General features: G+C 47.6%; 1 protein-coding gene across 1 annotated transcript in view; it reads right to left on the bottom strand.

Annotated features, from left to right (window-relative positions):
- The window catches only part of PIWIL2 (piwi like RNA-mediated gene silencing 2), a 727256-nt gene that overhangs the window by 384752 nt on the left and 320216 nt on the right, over positions 1-22288 (bottom strand). Inside the window, exon 10 of the mRNA XM_082255773.1 lies at positions 1438-1522. Within this exon, the coding sequence (XP_082111899.1) occupies positions 1438-1522 (85 nt within the window). The remainder of the gene's footprint in view (positions 1-1437; positions 1523-22288) is intronic.

Genomic DNA, 22288 nt, shown 5'->3' with positions numbered 1-22288 from the left:
CCTGCACAAAGCAGTTCAGGGCCTTGAGATCCAGAATTGGACGCACCTTGCCTACTTTCTTCGGTACCGTGAACGTTTGACTAAAACACCTGAAAATGTTTGCGTCCTCCATTTTTAAAGTCACACGCACAGACACAACAGTGTGTCCACCGGCTCCTTTTTGTGCGCTGGTAAAAGAGTAATCATCCTCACTATCCAAGAACTCAGGGCAGGCCCCCATCCACGGCGGCCAAATCAGATTAAGAATCTGAGGAGACAGATGAAGCAGGGGGAAGGCGGGGGCGCTTCCTACTTCCCCACCGCCTAAAGGCCACCTCCACCTGGGACACAAAGAATTCCAACTGCCGTCAGTGCATTAAAGGATGGTTGGGATCCAGAGGGCCCCACAGGCTCATAGAGGGGGTTAGGTGGTGAAATGTGCTCCAATCCTGCAGCAGAAAGAGGGAGAGGACCCCATCAGACTCACCACCCTACTAGGCAGCCACTGGCAGCACTAGGATCAAAGCACTCCACGTGAGGCTTACAACAAAGAAAAAAAAAGCCTGGGAGTCAGATCCAGGTGATAAGGAGGGGCTCCCACAGCTAAAATGGACACACAGAAGGCTCCACAGTAATGGCTGACATGCAATTCAATGCTGGACTAATGCAAAATGGCTGCCGTGGCTCCCCAACATGGTTGCCAGCCTATACAGAAAATAGGCTACAACACTATGGCGGCTCCAAGAGGCTCCCATGAGGTTCGCCCGGTCGCCAGTGGCATACCAGTCCCCCCCCCCCCCCCCCAGTAGAGCACCCTGCCCCAGAAGGTAGGCAGACCACCAAACAACCCCAGTATAGTGGAGGGGGATGGGGGGGGCAGAGATGGGTGGGATACATGACCCACTGGACCATCAGACCCGGGGGGGGGGGGGGGTCTGCACGTGCTCGCTGGCCAGACTGGGATGACCACAGGATCTCTATTATCAAACCTGTCGCACAGTCCGGCAGTTGATTGTTGATCTCACAGGAAAAAAAAAAACAGGAGAAAAAAAAACAACAGGGGGGAAAAAAAAAAAACGTGAGAAAAAAAAAAAGAAAAACTATTTAAAAAGAATAAAATGCCAGGACCAGAGATCCCAGCAAAGAACTAGGTCTTTACTCCTGACTAGGAAGTACCTATAGCAGAGAGGGGGAGTATACCTTCTAGGACTGCCCATTGGCATAGTCAAGTTCTTTTTCTGCCTAGTATCCTACTCCTAAAAGGGGGAGGTAAACCAATGGTCAAGAAGATCAGGAGCTGTGTCCGTCAATGAATGAAAGAGAAATTACATTTTGTTTTGAGTGTATTACTGATTTAAAGACACATGATCAAGTGACATAAAATGGAAAAATATCTGCTTGTATTTTTGACTGCCATCATAACATAACACACATAGGCATCACAGGGATAAAGCTTACCTTGCCCCGCAAACCTTTGTTCTCATTGGGTCTGTGAAGTAGAAGTGGCTGGTCTATCTCTCGGACTGTAATGCCATAGTTCTTACTAAAAAAAAACAAAATTAAATGGATTGAGTTCAAACAAAGATTTTTATTTAAATATCAAATGTAAATACACAAACGGATATGGATAAGGTAAATCTACTGCACCATTCTAAAACATTTTTTAAAATGGGCAAAAAAACAAACCTAAAAGCATAAATTAGAATTTACTGCTGGCTATAATTTTTTCAAAACCTGTACAGCCATTGAAAATACAAAAAAATAAATAAAAAAAAAAAAAAAAAAAAAAAAAAAAAAACAGTTAAAGCTCTACTTCAAGCAAGTAGCTGAACAGAATAAATGGTATTTGTTACATATATTTATTTTCGTACATCACGGAACACAGCCATAAATTATAACGTATGGGTTACATAGCCACCTTTAGGTGAAGGACACTGGCAACCAATCAGAATTGATGCCCACCTATATAACTCCTTCCATAGAGGAAGTACCTCAGTTTTTTTTCGACAGTGTCAAAAGGTGATGGTCACTGTGGAGAGTCTCTCCACATTTTTTATTTTCTCTTTAAAAGAAGACAGAAGATTATGCTATTTACCCCGATCAAAGATCATTGAATCTAAGGGGTTAGGCGATTCGATCCATCTTAAACAGTCAATGGACTAAAAAGATGGTACCTGAACCTCGGGAAGCAGATACGAGGTTTTGCCTGTAATGCTGTCCTTTTTAGGCGCTTGACCCTGGGATCCGGACCCTTGGAATACCAAACCACAGCTCCGTACAGGGTGCTCTACAGGTCCAAGGCCATAGCCCCTCATATAGGGGACCCAATCCAAGACAAAGCTCGTCGTGATGGGTGAAGATTGGATTCCTGTTTCAAAACAGAATCCTGCGGCAAGACTGGTAAGTCTATTTTTAAATATTTACTTATTCTGCAAAATTTAAAGGGAAAAATTGCTAGCATAATTGCAAAATGTAAATATTTTATGCTCCTTTTAAAAGATAATAGAGACGGGGCATGACCGGATGTCAGCAGCGATGGATGCTCGCTACCTGAGCTCCAGACCATAAGAGCCTAATCCACTGCCATCAGCGCGAATAGAACCGGACAGTTTCCCAAATCCTTACCCCAAGAGACTCTGCGTCCCTTGGGGCACTTGGGGAGACCTTTATTTCTGCTCAATCAGGCCAGATCGACTAGCGGTGGGACCCGCGGTCTAACCGGGAAATGCCGACAGCGCATCCCCGAGCTCCCGGAGGCCGACAACGGTGGGAAGGGTAAACCATCTGACCCTCAATCATCACTATTCGGCCCTCAGAGGTCCCCCGTCGCACCTTGCCAACACCAGCACTGTATCACAAGGCCGTCCTCAGCACTCCCAGCTAGGCCTACCATGGCCGGCCGCAATCTTGCCTAGGCCACAACATCTACAACTGAAAACGGGCTCCCCTGGAGACTCACCGCTCCTAGCACCTAGCTCTTAGTCCACTTCTAACCCTGCATATACTGCCTTTTCTCCGCTGCCACTCTGCATATCCAGGCCACATCAGTCATGGGCCTTATATCTAATGCTTTAGCCCCCTCCATACTAGGCTCCACATATTGTTAAAGGAAAACAGCCACATCCACTTGCTCTGCTCCCATCCACCTCCACAAACAGGGAGATACCTCTACTATCTCACAATGTCCCACCGCGCCAGAGAAGACAAAAAGCTCCATAAACTGTTGGGGTTTTTAACTCCTGTCCGCAGGGGGCACCAACATGATAATGATGGAAAACAACAAACGCACCCTGGTGGAAGCCCTCCCCCAGCACCCTCCCCTAGCACGAGTAGCCCTGCAAAATCAAAGCCGGGGAAAGAACATAGGCAAGAAGATGCTGCAGAACTTTGCATGGACACAAATAGTCCACAGGACCCCAACCCGCAGAACGACCCTATTGCATCCTTCCCCACGGTAGGACAACCCATGTCCGATATTATAATGAAGGACATGCTTCTTTCTCTCCGCTCCTCTCTACAGGCACATATGCTCACCTGCTTCCAAACGTGTAAAGCTGACATTCAAGAATTAGGTCATAGGGTCAATGACCTAGAAGAATCTGTATGACTTCCTATAATAATGTGGTAGATGCTCACGACTCCCATTCTGATGAAATAGCGTGGCTTAAATCTAAAGTTGCAGACCTTGAAGACCGCTCACGCCACAACAACTTAAAATTAGGGGCATCCCTGAAACAGTACATGCCTTGCAACTTCCACATTACGTTACAGATCTATTCCAAGCAGTGGCCCCTGCACTCAACCACGAATGATCTCACAATCGACAGGATCCCAAAGCCTGCTTTTCTGACGCAAGAAGCCCCTAGAGACGTCCTTATGAAGTTGCACTAATTCCAGACTAAAGAAACGATCCTGGCTGCATTCCCTAAGAAAGACCAACTACCTGAACAAGCTATACCTCTGCAGGTCCTGCCTGATCTCTCTGCCTACACTCTAAAGAAGCAAAAAAAAACTGAACTCAGTGACTAAAGCCTTGAGGAACCATAACAAAGGCTACCAATGGAAATACCCTGCTACGCTCCAAATCACTAAAGATGGTAGACTTCCATCATTACCTCCCTAGAAGACGGCCTCCGCCTTCTCACCGACTGGAAAATCATCAAAGAGGATTCTCCAGCACCTACTCAGCACCACCACAGTGCTCGCCCACAAAGGGAAAGAAATCCCACCCGGGATAGGCGCAGAGACCACCACAAATTAAGTCTAGTAGCAGACACCCGCTATAATTAACCTCATCTAGAGGCTGTTCTCCATCTTTAGAGCAACTCCTCCTTTTTTTGTTGACTAAACCAAACTCACTTCGTTACTCCATAACCCCCCCCCCCCCCCCCCAAATGTGTTTATAAGCAGACGTTCTGCACGTTTGGTTCATATTTTCGGACTGTTTTTAATACTTGTGCTCTCCCCCTCAGCTTCCTTGCTGCTTTTTCCTCCCTGCAAGGCTCCCGAATACCAACTGACAACTTGTACCTCCACCTTACCCACTGGGAAATGGTCGCCACAACATCAAGAAACTCTCATACATCCAGTCTTCCCTCTCCTGACACTTGTCATCCCACTGACAAGGGACCTTTACATGCCATCTGAAGATACATTGCCTTTGGACTGCACTCCTCCCTCCTTAAGTCCATCCATTTGGAAATGGAATATTGACTCCGACATTCACCTCTTTACCCGACAAAATGCTGCTTAAGCTTCCCTCGGTGAACGCCCGAGGACTCAACCATCCAGCTAAGAGGCTGGCACTTTGGAATGAGGTAAAGAAATCTGCTGTGGACATCATTATCGTGCAAGAGATGCACTTCAAATTAGCGGCAGCACCAAAGTACCAGCACAAAGACTTCCCGCACATTTTTTCATCAGAATTCACAGCCAAGAAACGAGGCGTCCTCATAGCCATGCGGAACTCTCACTTTTTCCCTCCATTCATTCAGAATCGATGAAGGGGGCAGGTATGTGAATTAGGTACGCACAGTAGACTCCATCCCATATACTATTGATGGTGTATATGCACCTAATACGAAACAATCTAAGTTTTTTCGTAAATTGTTTAAATGTGTATCACGCCACAAACGGGGCAACTTATTGATTTGCGGAGAAATGAACTCCATTCTAGACCCAGATCTTGATACCACTTCCCAGAGGCCACATAGAACTTCTCCCCTGGCCAGCTTACTTTACACAGAGGACCTCTATGATGCCTGGCACTGCCTTCACGCCTCCGAAAGGGATAATTCCTACCATTCCCCTAGATTCAACACATATTCCAGAATCAACCTATGCCTAGTGGAAAAAAGGCTCCTTCAAAAGTCTTTTGCATCACGATCGGGGACATAACATGGTCATACCATGCTCCACTTTGCAAATCGATTGAGGAACAATCCCCCGGGACAACTTCCCTAGTCTGGCGCTGCAATAGCCAACTTATCAATGATAACCACACTAAAGAGAAACTCAAAATACAACTCCCTAACTATTTTAAACAGAATGACACTCCCAGCATTGACATCTTTTCCTTGTGGAATACCCATAAAGTGTTCACAAGGGGACTTTTAATACAACTTGGAGCTCAGACTAAACAAAACTACGATAAGAATTTCAAGACACCCTGGGTGCTCTACGCATCCTAGAGAACAAGAACAAACTACACCCCGACCCAGCCAGCCCACCTAAACTTCATACCATACGAACACAACTACGCTCACTCCTATCAGAAAAACACGCCAAGCTGCTAAAATCCCTCAAACTCCAGTATTATTCTCAACACAACAAGGCAGGCAAATTCCTGGCGTCCCATCTCAAAGCCCGTAGGACAAATTCAAAAATCCACCACGTCCTACACCCAAACCATAAGACAAAATTGACCAATCCACAACACATAGCAGATGCCTTTGTTTCATACTATGAAACGCTCTACAAACAAAGATACTATGACTGCCCAACCCTCCCAAGAAGATAAACACCAAATTTTTAAATGGCCCCAACTTTCCCTCCCTATCCCACACTGAATTAGAGGAACAGGCCCTTTTCCCTGAATGAAATTCTTAAGATAATCAAGTCGCTACCATGCAGCAAATCCCCTGGCCCAGACGGCTTCACGGCCGAATATTACCAGTCCTTTTCCCCTATCCTCGTCGCTCCCATGGTGCGTGTGTTCAATGCAGCTGCTGAATGCCAGAACTTCCCACAACAAATGTTGAGGGCCCACATTGTTACCATCCCCAAACCGGGGAAGAGCCCAGACTATCCGGCTAACTGCAGGCCAATCTCAATTCTTAACGTGGACGTAAAGCTATATGCAAAAGCACTGGCCAAAAGACTTGAGTATATACTCCCTTCCCTAATATGACCGGACCAGTTTGGTTTCGTCACCAGTAAACACATGTCTGACACTACCAGACGGATTCTTAATGTGCTCCATTTTGCAGAGCGTAATTGGACGCCTTCTCTGCTTTTTTCGATAGATGCAGAGAAGGCGTTCAATAGAATCCGCTGGGGATACGTGACAGCTGTTGTAACCAAATTTGGATTCCAAGGCAAAATTCTTGCAGCAATCTTTGCATTGTACTCCTCGCCCTCAGCCCAGGTGTATGCCAATAGTTTACTCACAAGACCCTTCCCTAATCAACAACGGCATGAGACAAGGATGCCCACTGTCCCCAACGATATTCAACCTGATTATAGAACCTTTGGCAGAAAAAATTAGTCCCCACCTGCATATTTCGGGGTTCAACTTTGGAAGCAGACCCCATGTAATCAACCTTGTCGCGGATGACATCATTCTGATGTTGACAGACCCTATGACTATGCTCCCACATGTCCACGACACACTAAATTCGTTCAGCTCAGTCTCCTTTTATAAAGTAAACCACTCAAAATCTCTAATGCTGAACATGAATACCCCCATATCAATAAAACGAAGACTTCAGCTGAAATTTCCATACACCTGGGCTGAAAAGAGCATCCCATATTTGGGAATCGCGCTCACCTCCTCCCACTCCACTTTATGCAACGAAAACTACAGGCCGTTGATCACGAAAACAGACGCTCGACTTAAAACAATAAAAAAGTAGAACTCTCGTGGATGGGAAGACTTGCAGCATACAAGATGCAAATTCTACCCAAAACATCTTTATTTTCCGCTCCCTACCAATACCTGTTAAACAAATCCACATGCGCACCTTATCTCAACTCAAAAAATGTGTCTGGCAAAGCAAGAGAGCTCGCAGTTCATACTCCTCACATATAAAACACAAATCATTTGGAGAAATGGGCATTGCGGATCTACCAGACTACTTAACCACTTGCCGCCCGCCCACCGTCAAATGTCGGCGGAGCGGTGCGACCATTGTTCTGGGCCGACGTTATATGAGGGCGGCCCATTCAGGCAGGGAAGGGGCGCGATCGTGTGCGTGCCGCCCTGCACTGTCGGTGTTGGCGTGTCCCAGAGACACAGCGCGTCATCGGCTGGGGGGAAACAGCCAATGGGCATGGCTGTTTCCCACGTGATCGGCTGTGATCGAAATCACACAGCCAATCACAATCGTGCAGCCCAGAAGAAGACCGCACATGCGCGATCGGGAGCGAGCTGAGCGGTCATGTCGGTGGCTCTGTGTTCTCTAGGAACACAGCTAGTCACTGGCAGTAGTAAACAGCCACTGACAGTGGCTGTTTACTACGTGATCGGCTGTGAATCAATTCACAGCCGTTCACAAATGTAAATACAGAGCAGTAACTCACTGTTACTAGCTCTTCTGCCCTCACACACTGTTTCCAGTGTGAGGAGAGCAGAGCCAGAAACAGTGAGTTACTGCTCTGTATACCTGTCAATGTAAAAGCACACCAATTAACGTCCCCATACAGTCCTCAACCACACCCCCCCCCCCCAATTGCACCTGTCACCCAACAGTCACCTCATCAGTGCCCAGAAATTGCCACCCATAAAGTACACCTGTCACCTGAGACTGCCATCAGTACCGCCGTGCACGATCACCCGTCACCCCATCAATCACTGTCACCTGTCACCCCATCAGTCATCGTCAACTGTCACCCCATCAGTCATCGTCACCTGTCACCCCATCAGTCATCGTCACCTGTCACCCCATCAGTCATCGTCACCTGTCACCCCATCAGTCATCGTCACCTGTCACCCCATCAGTCATCGTCACCTGTCACCCCATCAGTCATCGTCACCTGTCACCCCATCAGTCATCGTCACCTGTCACCCCATCAGTCATCGTCACCTGTCAAACCATCAGTCATCGTCACCTGTCAAACCATCAGTCATTGTCACCTGTCACCCCATCAGTCATCGTCACCTGTCACCCCATCAGTCATCGTCACCTGTCAAACCATCAGTCGTCACCTGTCAACCCATCAGTCATCGTCACCTGTCAACCCATCACTCATCGTCACCTGTCAACCCATCAGTCATCGTCACCTGTCAACCCATCAGTCATCGTCAACTGTCAACCCATCAGTCATAGTCATCTGTCACCCCATCAGTGACCATCACCTGCCACCTATCAGTCACCTGCCACCCATCGGTGATCATTAGCAGTCAAACGTCACCCAGCCCATCACAGCCAGCATGTCAAAAAGGATGTACAGCAGCGAGGAGGCCCTTCAGGTCCTCTCCATGACTGATGAGAGCACCGGGGAGCTCTCATCAGTATCCGAATCGAATTCCGAACCGGAATTTGAAATCGCTAATAGTAGCGGATCGGAGATGGACTCGGAGAAGGAATGGATCCCTCCTAAAAGGGCACGGCACTCTGGAAACCAGGCAGCCACAAGCAGGGTTCATACAAATTTTCACCAATAGAATTCCACGACTTTTCCATGACTTCACGTAAATATTCATGACCTAATGTTTCATGAAATGTCTATGTATACATGTTAAATAAGAAGAAAATTCATGTCACACCCAGCATATTTTTACTAAAATAAATGACAATTTTTGTAGTGTACAGTATCTCTGCAGTTAGGGTTTAGTTTCTGGATACAGCGTGGTCCTTTGTTTTACAGTGGATGAGATGGAAGCACCGCTGCCGCAGCTGGGAGCCTGTGTCACTTCAGGCGCACGGGTGAAAAAGCCAGCGATCGGATTGGAAGCTGTCAAGCACGCAGCTGCAGACTGGTGCTTTGTACCTTTAGCGTGGCTAGACAGCGCTGCCTCTCCCATGTTCGAAATGTCAAACGTTTTACGACACACACTGTACATTTAGCGGAAATGATACAGGAGGTGGTCAGAGGCTGCAGACATGATACAGGAGGTGGTCAGAGACTGCAGACATGATACAGGAGGTGGTCAGAGACTGCAGACATGATACAGGAGGTGGTCAGAGACTGCAGACATGATACAGGAGGTGGTCAGAGACTGCAGACATGATACAGGAGGTAGTCAGAGGCTGCAGACATGATACAGGAGGTAGTCAGAGGCTGCGGACATGATACAAGAGAAGGTCAGAGATTGCACACATGATAGAAGATAGAAGAGCACAGGGGAAGCAGAGAGCACTGGAGGAGATTAAGGGCACGGGGTGGGGGGGGGGAACTGGAGAGAATTAAAGGGGGTTTGGAAAGCATTGCAGGGGGGTTGGAAGGCACGGGGGGGGGGCATGGAAAACCTGGGGGATGGAGAGCACAGGGGGAGAGGGGGGGACTGGAGAGCACTGTCTGGGGGGGAACTGGAAATCACTGAGGGGGGAGCTAGGGAGCTGAAGAGCACTGGGGGAGCCAGAAAGCATAGGGGGGGGGAAGAGATGAGAAGTACTGTGGGGAGCTGAAGAGCACGGGGGGGGGGGGGCTTAAGAGCACGGGGGGGCTTAAGAGCACTGGGGGGGGCTTAAGAGCACTGGGGGGACTAAGAGCACTGGGGGGACTAAGAGCACTGGGGGGACTAAGAGCACTGGGGGGACTAAGAGCACTGGGGGGACTAAGAGCACTGGGGAGGGGCTAAAGAGCACTGGGGAGGGGCTAAAGAGCACTGGAGGGGGGGCTAAAGAGCACTGGGGGGGGGCTAAAGAGCACTGGGGGGGGGCTAAAGAGCACTGGGGGGGGGGCTAAAGAGCACTGAGGGGGGCTAAAGAGCACTGAGGGGGGCATTTTTACATTCAGCGTATAGCACTGGTACAGGTAGGTGTCCTTCCGGGTCCGCAGTAACCGAAACGGTTACTGCCCCCTTCCACGTCATCATCGCGTTCATGCGGCCGGCCCGCCCTCCAGTGACGCTTCCGCTGCCTCATTGGTTGATAATCTCCCAGCTGTTACTGCTGCTGCTAGCCAGTCACAGTGTCTCCAGGCAAACCGCAGCCGGCCCTCCCCGCTGCCTGATTGGGTCATCTCTTCGGCTGCTGCTGGCCAATGACAGCACGCGCATACCGCAGACCTGGAAGGATGCTAATACAGCGAAATGTAAATACAGTATGTGGCAATATAAATATCATAAAATAATTAAAATAATTAAGCATCCGCTACTCGCTGCTCCCCGCTCCTCCACAGTAATTTAATTCCATGACTTTTCCAAAACCTAGTGTGTTTCCTAATTTTCCATGACCTTTCCAGGCCTGGAAAGTGTCATCTAAAAATTCCAAAACTTTTCCAGGATTTCCAGGACCGTATAAACCCTGCACAAGGGATACACCCCAGGATCCTATGCCCAGGCCCAGTACCAGCACTGCCACCAGCAGTACACCCCAGGATCCTATGCCCAGGCCCAGTACCAGCACTGCCACCAGCGATACACCCCAGGAGAAAATGTCCAGGCCAAGCTCTAGCGCTGCGGTATCACTCCCAATTTCAAATCCCCCTACTACCAGCACTGGAGTGTCACATCCCCCAGAGCCACTACCCACCTCCCAGATGCTCCTGCCAACCAAAGATGGCTGCCCTCCAACTTGGGATCAGCAAGTATTCCCCCTTTCACCGCACAGGCCAAAACCGAGAATTTTGCCTTAATTGATTTTCTCCATTTATTTTTGCCCAACAATTTTCTGCAATTCATCGTGGACCAAACGAATCTCTATGCCCAGCAGTTTATTGTAAACAACCACCAATCATCCTATTCCTGTACACTTTCCTTTATAGAATGTAATTTGTAGTGTAATTCTTGGTATGTACATGCTATGTGTTAGAAAAATGAGGGACCTTCAAAAATGATAGGTTGTCCGGAAATTAGATGTGTATTTGATGTTCTCAGAATGCCTGACGGTGCTACTTGAATATTGGGTCTCTGTATGTGGTCAGGCTATGTAAAAGTCTCACACGTGTGGTATTGCCATACTTAGGAGGAGTAGCACAATGTATTTTCGGGTGGAATTTTTGCTATATACATGCAACCACTTATATAGCCTATGGACTATATACGTTGGCCATTTAAAGCTTAATACTGGGGTTATGGCAGCAGATAGCTGCCATAACCCCGGTATTTTTTTTAAACAGCGGGCGGTCAGCTTTCAGATAAGGGTGGTCCCAGTGGCGGATTAGCCACGGAATTACCATTACGGTGCAGGGGAAGAGGTGCCCCCTCCCGCCACGTCCCAGATGTTTTCCCAGCTTACCGGACCTGCAGGCAGCGGGGAAAACTACCCGGTCCCGGATCCTCAGAGACAGGAAGTCGAGTGAGGGCAAGATGGCCCTCACTCAACTCTATGGTCTTGGAGGACCAGAGCTACGTCAAAAGTCGTTGCCTAGCAACCGGTTTAACCGCTTGCCGACCGCCGCACGACTATTTACTGCGGCGGTCAGCCCCTCACAGGCAAAGTGATGTAGTACTACGTTGCTCACCTGTGAGGCTCTAGGGGGCGAGCATGTGCCGCCGGAGGCACGATCCCGCCCCCACTCTTTCACGAAGCAGACCGCGCGAGTGACCGGCGGACCCGATGTCCGCCGGTCACTCGCGATCTCCCCGTGGAGAGGGAGAAAGGAAGGCGGGTAATGTAAACAAAGCCGCCTGTCATTCTCCCCTGTGTAATAACAGAGATCATACGGTCCTGCTATGTAGGATCGTATGTCTCTGTTGTTACACCACTAGCCACAACCCTTTACAGTTAAAAGCACGCCCTTAGGGACACACTTAACCCCTTGCTCTATAATAAAGTTAACCCCTTCCCTGCCAGTGTAATTTTTACAGTAACAGTGCATATGTATAGCACTGATTACTGTAGTAATGTCGCTGGTAACCCCAAAAGTGTCAAAAATATCAGTCAAGGGTCCGATCTGTGCACCGCAATATCGCAGTCCCGCAAAAAAAAAAAAAAAAAACGCTGATCGCCGACATTACTCGTTAAAAAAAAAAACACCAAAAATTACAGAAATCTTTCCTTTAGTAAACGCAATAACGTTTGCGCAAACCAATCAAAATACGCTTATTGCGATTTTTTTTACCAAACCTATGTAGCAGAAAACAAATTGGCCAAAAATGTTAAAAAAAATTGATTTTTACATTTTTTCTTTTGGGAATTTCATATAAAAAAATGTGAGAAATTTTATTATTTTTTCAAAATTTACGCTCTTTTTTTGTTTACAGCGCAAAAAGTAAAAATTGCACAGGTGATCAAATACCACCAAAAGAAGCTCTGTTTGTGGGAAAAAAAGGACGTCAATTTAATTTGGGTACAGTGTCGCAGACCGCGCAATTGCCCGTTAAATTCACGCAGTGCCGAATCACAAAATAGGCCCTGGTCAGGAAGGGGGTAAAATCTTCCAGGGCTTAAGTGGTTAAAGGGCCATGTTTTTTTTTTTTTGTTTTTTTTCTTTTTCAACAATTTTTTTTTTTCTTTTTTAGTGTAGTTGTGAGGTGAGGTGTGAGGTCTTTTTGACCCCAGATCTCATAATAAAGAGGACCTTTCATGCCTATTTCTATTACAAGGGATGTTTACATTCCTTGTAACAAGAATAAAAATGATCAAAACATTTTTTTTTAAAACTGGGTAAAAATAAAAAATTTATAAATAAAATAAATAGGAAAAAAATAAAAATAAACATTAAAAAATTAAAGCTCCCTGTCCCCGTTCGCTCGCGCGCAGAAACTAACGCATACCCAAGTCCCGCCCACAAATGTAAATGGTGTTCAAACCACACATGTGAGGTATCGCCGCGATCCTTAGAGCGAGAGCAATAATTTGAGCCCTAGACCTCCTCTGTAACTCTAAGCTGGTAACCTGTAGAAATTTTTAAAATGTTGCCTATGGGGATTTTTAAGTGCCAATGTTTGGCGCCATTCCGCGAGCGTGCGCAATTTTGGAGCATGACATGTTGGGTATCTGATTACACGGCATAACATTATCTTTCACATTATGGGAAAAAATTGGGCTAAATTTACTGTTTTCTTATTTTTTAATTTAAAAAAAAAAAAAGTGTTTTTTTTTTTTTTTTTTCCCCAAAAAAATTGCATTTGGAAGACTGCTGCACAAATATGGTGTGATAAAAAATATTGCAACGATCTCCATTTTATTCTCTAGGGCAGGGGTGGGGAACTTTTATTCTGCCAAGGGCCATTTGGGTATTTATAAAAACCTTTGGGGGCCGTACAAAATTATCAACTTAAAAATGTGCCTGTTATATTTGGTCAAACATTTAATTAACTCAACCCTAAATTAATGGCTGCAACTGCTTCTGTTTGGTGAGCTGTGTGATGGTAGCTGGTATTGATGTTGCTACTTGCGACTGGTTTTCAAGGTTTGCCTTGAGCCCAGTCGACTCTTTGTGGTGGTAAGTTTTGAAAAGAACTGCTGATGGGTACTGCTGGTTGGTACTGCTGGTGGGTATAGCTGGCTGGTACTGCTGGAGGGTACAGCTGGCTGGCACTGCTGGCTGGTACTGCTGGCTCAGGCTGGTACTGCTAGCTTGTACTGTGGTGTGGGTACTGCTGGCTGATACTGGTGTGGGTACTGCTGACTCAGGCTGGTACTGTTGGCTGGTACTTTGATGCTGGTACTGCTGGCTCAGGCTGGTACTACTGGCTAGTACTGCTGGCTGGTACTGCTGGCTCAGGCAGGTACTGCTGTGGGTACTGCTGGCTCAGGCTGGTACTGTGCTGTAAGTACTGCTGGCTGGTACTGCTGTGGGTATTACTGGGCTGTCTGGTACTGCTGACTCTGGCTGGTACTGCTGTGGGTACTGCTGGTTCTGCTGTCTATGGCTGGTACTGCTGTGGGTACTGCTGGCTTTGGCTAGTACTGCTGGCTCTTGCTGGTACTGCTGTGGTTACTGCTGGCTCTAGCTGGTACTGCTGTGGGTACTGCTGGTTCTGCTGTGGGTAATGCTGGCTCTGGCTGGTACTGCTGTGGGTACTGCTGGTTCTGGCTGGTACCGCTGTGGGTACTGCTGGCTCTGGCTGGTACTGCTGGTTCTGGCTGGTACCGCTGTGGGTACTGCTGGCTCTGGCTGGTACCGCTGTGGGTACTGCTGGTTCTGGCTGATACTGCTGTGGGTGCTGCTGGTTCTGGCTGGTACTGCTGCCTCTGGCTGATACTGCTGTGGGTGCTGCTGGTTCTGGCTGGTACTGTTGCTGGCGGAAAATGCTGGCTAGGAGAACAGTAGCGTGCAGCGGCGCTGCGCTGGAGGAAGAGGCGATGTCTGTATTGGATATCACTCTCCTTGTGACTAAAGCCTCGTACACACGCAACGATTGTTGGCCTTAAATTTTCGGCCAAAGTCCGATCGGCCGATTGTCGGCTTGTTAGGATGATGCTTCCGACAACCGACTGCGACTTTTCGGCCGAACAAAATCTGGTGTGCATGCTATAAAATTTTTGTTGGCCTTCATCAGAACGGCAGATTGTTCGTCAGTCAGTACAGATTTCGGCAGACAAAAATGTGATGAGCAAGACTGGGCATGCTCAGAAAAGAAAAAACACACGAAAAGTAAACCAGAACATGACATCACTTCTGAAGTTGGTTTTTGTTGGCCGATAAAATTTGTGTGCAGTCTAGAGCACATTTCAACCAACACAACAACACTGGACAAAAGATGGCCGATCGTTCGGCCAACAATCATTGCGTGTGTACGAGGCTTTACTAAGACTGTCAGAATGGAGTCGGAACTATACAGAAAGCATCGGCTCCGTTCTGACAGATCAGCTGAGACACAGACTCCGCTGCATGGGGGGTCGGACCAGATGACTTTGCAGGCCACATACGGCCCTCGGGCCATAGGTTCGCCACCCCTGCTCTTATGGTCTTTGCTAAAAATGGTGAGTGATATAAAAACTGTGCTATCCTCTGGTGATGGCGGGCTCTAAGACCCTACTGCATATATGAGGTGACTATAAAGCTGTGTTGGGGTATTGCTACCTTGTGCCCATATAAATCATAAATATTAATGAAATTTGTCACAATAATATAAATGTGAAACAATAAAAAAATGTTCAACATCGGTGGTGAATAAAGTGCGAATATAAATCAACAATAATCTCGGAATGGATACATGACATCCATAAAGTGCAATATATGTGCTGGCAATAATTCATATATTATTCCGCAAAAAATTATAAATAACGTCCATAAAGTGCAATATATTTCTCAAAATAAAACAAGGGTTATTATAAATAGTTCATGTTCGGAATGTGCTAGAGGGAAGGAAGGTGCAAATAGTGCAATACCATGCAGATTTGACAGGTGCATATAAAAGTGCTTATGCTGGTACAGTAGTGGTGTAATCCTCCACTTAACCTCGAGTGCCGAATGGTAAGATAACTCACTTACCAGAGCCCATGGATTCCTGTTGGCATACGCCAGCAGAAATCAATAAGGATTGATCTCATACGATTATGGTCCTTGCTGGTACATGGGGGTCCTCGAGTTGCACCTTTTAGCTCAGGGTATAAAAGAAAAAAAGCTCCTCATCGTGTAGACGGTTAACAAAATAATTTTATTGTAAAAACTTCTTAAGAGTAAAAACTCCAGAAATCACTGCAATACAAGTCACTCGCAATATAATGGGTACTGGTGCCCTTACAGACCTTTCCGAGCCTCGCGGCTGTTCTCCGGTGTCTGTATGTGAGACTCGCGCCGTGCTCGCCGTACCCTGAAGTGGGGAATTGGCGTGCGGTTCACTGAAGGGCCCAGAGCAAGGCAGCATGCGTTACAGCTTGATGCGTTTCGTCATAGAAATGACATCATCGGAAGCTTCTTAGAGAAAAGAAGAAATGGCATGATACAGTGTGATCCGTTAGGATCACAGCTTTGTATCATATCATTTGTGTATTTACAAATGGATCACACTGTTTCATGCCATTTCAGCACAGGATTGCACCTGGTAACTTTTCCAGTGCCCTTGCCTATGCTTTTCCAGTGCTTTGTGTCTGGAAAATTTTGAATGACCATGGCGTCAAAAAGCTTTCTTTTTGCGCGAAAGCGCTTTTAGACGAACTGGAAAACAGCAACAGCTAATAGCGCTTTTGCGCAAAAAGAACGCTTTTTGGACGGCATGGTCGTTCTCAATTTTCCAGGCACAAAAAAACTGGAAAAGCACAGGCAGGGCACTGGGAAAGTCACCAGGTGAAATGGCATGATATAGTGTAATCCGTTAGGATCACAACTTTGTATCATGTCATTTAGTGTATTTACATTTTTGAAATTGCCACCGGTTTCACCCCCCTGCGTTGCAACGCTCGCAGGAAAGGGAACCGGAAGACAGCTGCCGGAATCGGCTGGGAGGACAGCTGGAGGACGGCAGGGGAAGGTGAGTTTTTAAAAATAAAACAGATTTCCATGCAAAAGAATGTACCGCTTTTAGCACAGAAATCTGGGCATAATCAGACAGGGAGGTTAATATGTGATCTGGTACCATGCGTAAACGAAGAGAAAACTCAGTCTCCATATTTTATTTTAAACAACCATGCTGCATGCCTGTCCAGCCTATAGACCTCAGGAAGATGGTCGCTCTTGCATTCTCAATGGGGAATTTTAGAAAATGGCTGCCCATATAAACTAATGGGAATATAAAAATCATGATCCAAAGCAAAATGGCGGCCCCCCATGCGGTCTCAAGGACCCCCAAAAGGGGGCCCAGTACAATAGGCATCAGAAGGTCCCTGCCCAGGGGCCCACACAGGACAAGTCACCCCCCTCAAATAAGCGACACAACAGCTGCATTATTATCACCCTCCCAAGGTAAAAACTTGCTAGGGGTAGGGGGCCTTTTGTATGTTCTTTAGACAGGTTGCAATGGTGTAATTAAGCCAGTAGTCCTTCAAATAAAAATTTGCTTGGGCTTCCTCCATAATGTAGGTCTGTTTCGGCATTCTCTTCCAAAACAAGCCAGTCTCATACATATTAAAGACTTGCACTGGTCGATACCCACCCTCCTTGATGATACTCTTGAAGGTCTCGTTGGTGTACCTTCCTTCCAGCAGTTTCTTTGTCGGCAGATGCAGCTTTACCTTGCAATGAAACGCTCTTCAACTGAAAGCGTTTCTGGAAGAGGTCAAACCATCCCTTGCTGGCAGAAAAGCCCCCTGATGAAGATGTAATAGAAGGCTGATAAGGATTGTCGCTGTCTGACTGTTGGGCTTCGGCAGTGCCTCCTTCAGAGCCTCATTGATCGGTAAAAGTGTTGTACAGCTTCTTTGCCTGAGTCCTGATGGTATTACCAATGTGGTGTTTTTCTTTCAGCAATCTTGGATCCAAATGGCCAAGGCAGTTTCCATCCTGACAATGTTTTTATTGTGGGTAGAAACAACTAGATTTTTGACATACCGTAAAATCCTCTTCTCTTAGTTCACTGATGGACGCAGTTCTCTGAGCCATATTAGTGATCCATATTAGTAGGATCTACTAAAATAGAGGGGCGGGTACTGAAATCGTCAATGAACTTAAGAGAAAAGGATTTTAAAGTAAAAGAAACTTTGATTCATGTGGGGTGGTCCCTTAAGTGCCACATCCCAAATAAACTCATTTGTTCCACTGCCGAGCATGAGATAACATCTATTTTGCCAAGCTGGATTTGTCTGCCCGTTACAAGTGACTCCAAGGATTGTCTTCTGGGGGTTCCAGCTATTCCTACCCCCTCTTTCCCTTTTGGGGAATTGGGGTTGCAAGCAGTTTTTCAACCACCTGTGACACACAGAGGTCTCTTTTGGGTCCAACATCGAACATTTCCACACGGCATCCCAGTTTGGCACCTTGCGGCAGTCTGATCTCTTGGTTTTAGCCTTTACAGGCGGGCAAGTTTTCTTCATTCTTTACAGTGAACATACCACTTCCTGCGGGCACCCCTGAAGAAGGAGTTCGGGGTTCCTCTCCGAAACGCGTCGGGTCAATACCCGCGGTTCATTTGTGGTGCATTTCACTGTTGTACATTATGTCTGTATAACTTGCCAGCATTTTTAACATATTTTTCTTGTTTTGTATATATTTACTTTTTCAATAAAATTTTCAAATAAATTGTGTATCTTGATATTACATAGTGCCTTAAAAGTCCCGCCCCAAGGGGAACTCTATTGCTCTTGTAGGATTTTAAAGTAAGTCAAAAATCCAGTTCTCTCTATTGTTCATTGATGGACACAGTTCTCTGATCCATATCAGTAGGGACGTCCCAAAGCAGTGCCATAAAATGAGGGGTGGGAACAGCAGAAAGAACAAGTCCCCAAGGCTAAACATAGCCGACCAGGCAACATAGGACTCATCATAAAAAAAGATGAGGCCCACCTGAAACAAACAGTAAACACCCTTAAAGTAGGCCAAAAGCCCTCCAGACAGCAGCCAGCAAAAACTTTGCAGCCAAAAAGAGGCATCTGCAGATGCCAGCAGATCCAACTCAAAATCTGGTAAAGGTGTGAACAGATGACCAGTTAGCCGGCTTGCAACCTGAAGCACAGATGCCTGCATGGGTGAAAAGCCAAAACAGGGAAAGGTAGGACCTAACCCGTAATTGAGAAAGTCTGCACCACCGTCTGTCCGATCTATCTAGGAATAGACGCAGCAGACGCAAGCAGTCCAGTTCATGGGCCATCCGTAAGCACAGAGAGCGAACCTGAGCTACGAAAAGACTCAGTAGTCGCTAAGTACACCTTGAGCACTCAAACTCTATCCAGAGTATGCAACGCACATTCCTTAGGATGTGGGGGCTTAGGACACAAGATGTTAATACAATGTCCTCGTGAAAGTGAAGACTAGAAACCACATTTGGAGGGAAGGACGGACCAGGACGAAGTACCACTTGGCCCCCATGAACCAACATATAGGGGGAACGACGGGACAATGTTGCCAGTGCCGGCACCCTGCACGCAGAGTGACTGCAACCAAGAAGGCCACCTTCTGTAATAAGGTAGGTGGTGATACCCTCGATACTCGCAAACGGAGGTTCTTGAAGAACCGACTGCACCAAATCAAGGTCCCCAGTTGGTGACGGAGGTTGCACTGGAAGTACCAAGTGTCGCACTCCCTGAAAGAAGTAGAGTGCCAAGGAACAGGCATCCAATGGCCTTTGGAAGAATATTGCCAAAGCCGAAACCTGACCCTTGACAGTACTCAAGGCCAACCTTTGATCAACTCCCGTTGATGGAAAGCCAAGAGCCGGGCCACCGAGTAAGAGCAAGGGGGAGCCAAAGGAGACTCCCATCACGCAAAATAAGACTTTCTCGTATGATGAAAAAAATTATCCCAGAAGAGGCTGCCTGTGCTTTAAGCAGGGTGGGAATCCCTGAAGGAGACAATTCCCCGTCCTTCAGCACCTGGCTTTTAAAGGCAAATCCAGCGAACGTAAAGTCGGATGGGAGATTGGCTATGAAGTCAATGACTCCTCCCTGAGAGGTATTCTCCAAAGAGCGTCTGCGGCTAGTCTGATCAGGTCGGCATACCAAGCTCAGCAAGGCCAGTTCGGAGCGATGAGAAAGACCGGAATCCCTACCGCCTCAATCCTGCAAAGAATTCTTGGCAGCAACTTGAGAAGAGGAAAGGCAGACAGCAGCTGATACTGACCTTGGCCCATCAGTGAGCACTGTTACACGATCATGCCGTCGTGAGCCTTGCACAGGTGACCACGCTAAACTTCTCGACATCGTTTAAGTTGAACTTAGCGAATGTTCTTGCCTATGACAGAGCCTATGTAGCGGGCCACAAACCCCAGCACTATCCAGTAGATGCAACGCCAACAGGTCCATGTCTGGAGTGCCCCCAACGAGGGCACAACTGCTGAAACACATCCGGATGAAGGGACCATTCCCCTGCATCCAAGGCCTGTCGATTGAGGCAATTCGCCTGCCAATGTTTCTACACCTGGAAAGGGAACAGCGAAGAGAGCTGAAACCAGGCGCTCTGCCCAGCGAAGAATTGTCACTTTCAAGGCCGCAAGGACACCCTTGGTGCCCCCTTGGTGAATGACATAAGCCAGGGTCGTGGCGTAGTCATATGAATGTGCACTGGAAAGCTGCAGGTGCCCAATCCAGTGAAAAAGGCAAAGCCAGATCATTCTCAGCCCCAGGACATTGATCGGTAACCTGAATCCTCCAGGGACCATACTCCCGAAGCAGAGAACCTGCCGAGGACTCCTCCCTACCCGGACAGGCTTGCTTCCGCGGTGACAATTGTCCAGTAAAAAAGGGAGAAAGGATTCAAGATCAAGATTCCCTGGTCAGCCGGCTCAGACGGATCTGAAAGTCCAGATAATTTGGATTCTAGTCCCATTCGAGAAGGAGTGCCACCTGGGGCATCCCGGAGAGGGATTGAGCAAAAGGGACTGTCTCGAAAGACGACACCATCAGTCCCCGAACTCGCATGTAGGTGCGAAGGGACGACCATGTGCAGGACAGTAAACAGTTGAAACGCAGTCTTAAGTTCCAAGAGTTTTTTCCTGGGTGGGAGAAAACACTCTTACTGAGGACGAGTCCAAAGTCGGGCCCAGATAGGCCAGTCTCATGGAAGGGACCAGGGATGACTTCTGAAGGCTCAGACCCACCTGAACTCCTCCAGAGTTCTCTTGGTGACTTACAACTTCATTTTTCACATCGTAGAGGACACTTCACGGAGAAGCAGATCAGCCAGGAAGCTAGGAACGATACGCCCTGCTGCCGCAACAGTGCCATGACCGGAGCCCAAAACCTTTATGAAGACCCGAGGAGTAGAAGCGAGACCAAGGGGTAATGCCACAAACCGAAAGAGAGCTTTCCCCACGGCAAAAAAGGAGAAACCGTTGGCGTCGTGAACATAACGAGATGTGAAGGTAGGCATCTTGATGTCTATGGAGGCCAGGAATCCCCCTGATGTAGGGAAGCCACCATTGTGCAAACGGATAAAATCTTGAATTTTTAAACCGCACAGAACAATCAAAGGGCCAGTAGGTCCAGCTTGTTGAACCAGAGCCTGAACTGCCCCACGCTAGAGCGCCTGCAAGCATACCAGGGACAGCGTATATTGGAAGGGAAAACCTTACCGGAAATCGATCGAAACTCCATCTTGCAACCGGACCGAAAGACCTCCTGAACCCAGCTGTCTGGGAACCGGGCCAGCCGCAGGTCCAAGAACTGGCGAAAATGTCCCCCAACCCCATAAATGGGTGAGGACAGACCTACAAACCGAGTAGGCCTGTTCCGCAGGTCTGGAAAAAAAAAAGATCTCTTGTTCACCAGACCAGGGTCGTTTGCAACCACCCGAGGAAGTCTTGAAGGACTTTGCCACATCGACTGTCCCCGAGGGACGAAGAAAACGTTTGTGAGCCAAAAGAGAGGAACCCCGTCTGTGACGAAGGCTCTTACCCTTGTTAGCCTGTAGAAGAAAAGCACTCTGCTCCCCCCCCCCCCCGTGAGACCCTTATATAACGTCATCCATGGCAGTGCCAAACAATGGATCTCCCCTTTCAGGGGAATCGCCTAAGCTCTTCTTAGAAGTTTGATCCGCAGACCAACAATCCGGTCAAGTATATGCCGGACAACCACCGCCGAAACCGACAGTTGACCCATACAAAGGAGCCTCGTCCAGCGCGGCATCGCAACAAAATTTTAGCCCCTGCGCCAGCTGGTCCAATAGCTCCCCCAGGGAAGGAGGGACTTGCACCACACAAACTCATGGCGTTGGAACTCCGCTCATCAGGCAGAGTCTGTGTGGCAAAGGCAAACATGAACACTGTTCCCAGTGCAGACTCCGCCAGGGAGTACAGACAGCCACAACCCCACGCCATCCTATCCCCCACAAGTCCTTAAAGGACGGGGATGCCTCCACAGGAACAACGGTAGTCCTATTCAGCCTAGAGACCGTACATCCACCAAAAGTGGAACAGTCCTCTGTATCAGAGACTCCCCCAAAGGGT

This window comes from Pelophylax lessonae (assembly GCF_965119305.1).
Source record: "Pelophylax lessonae genome assembly, chromosome: 4".
NCBI classification, from domain to species: Eukaryota; Metazoa; Chordata; class Amphibia; order Anura; family Ranidae; genus Pelophylax; species Pelophylax lessonae.
This window is presented reverse-complemented; position numbering and strand designations above follow the sequence as displayed.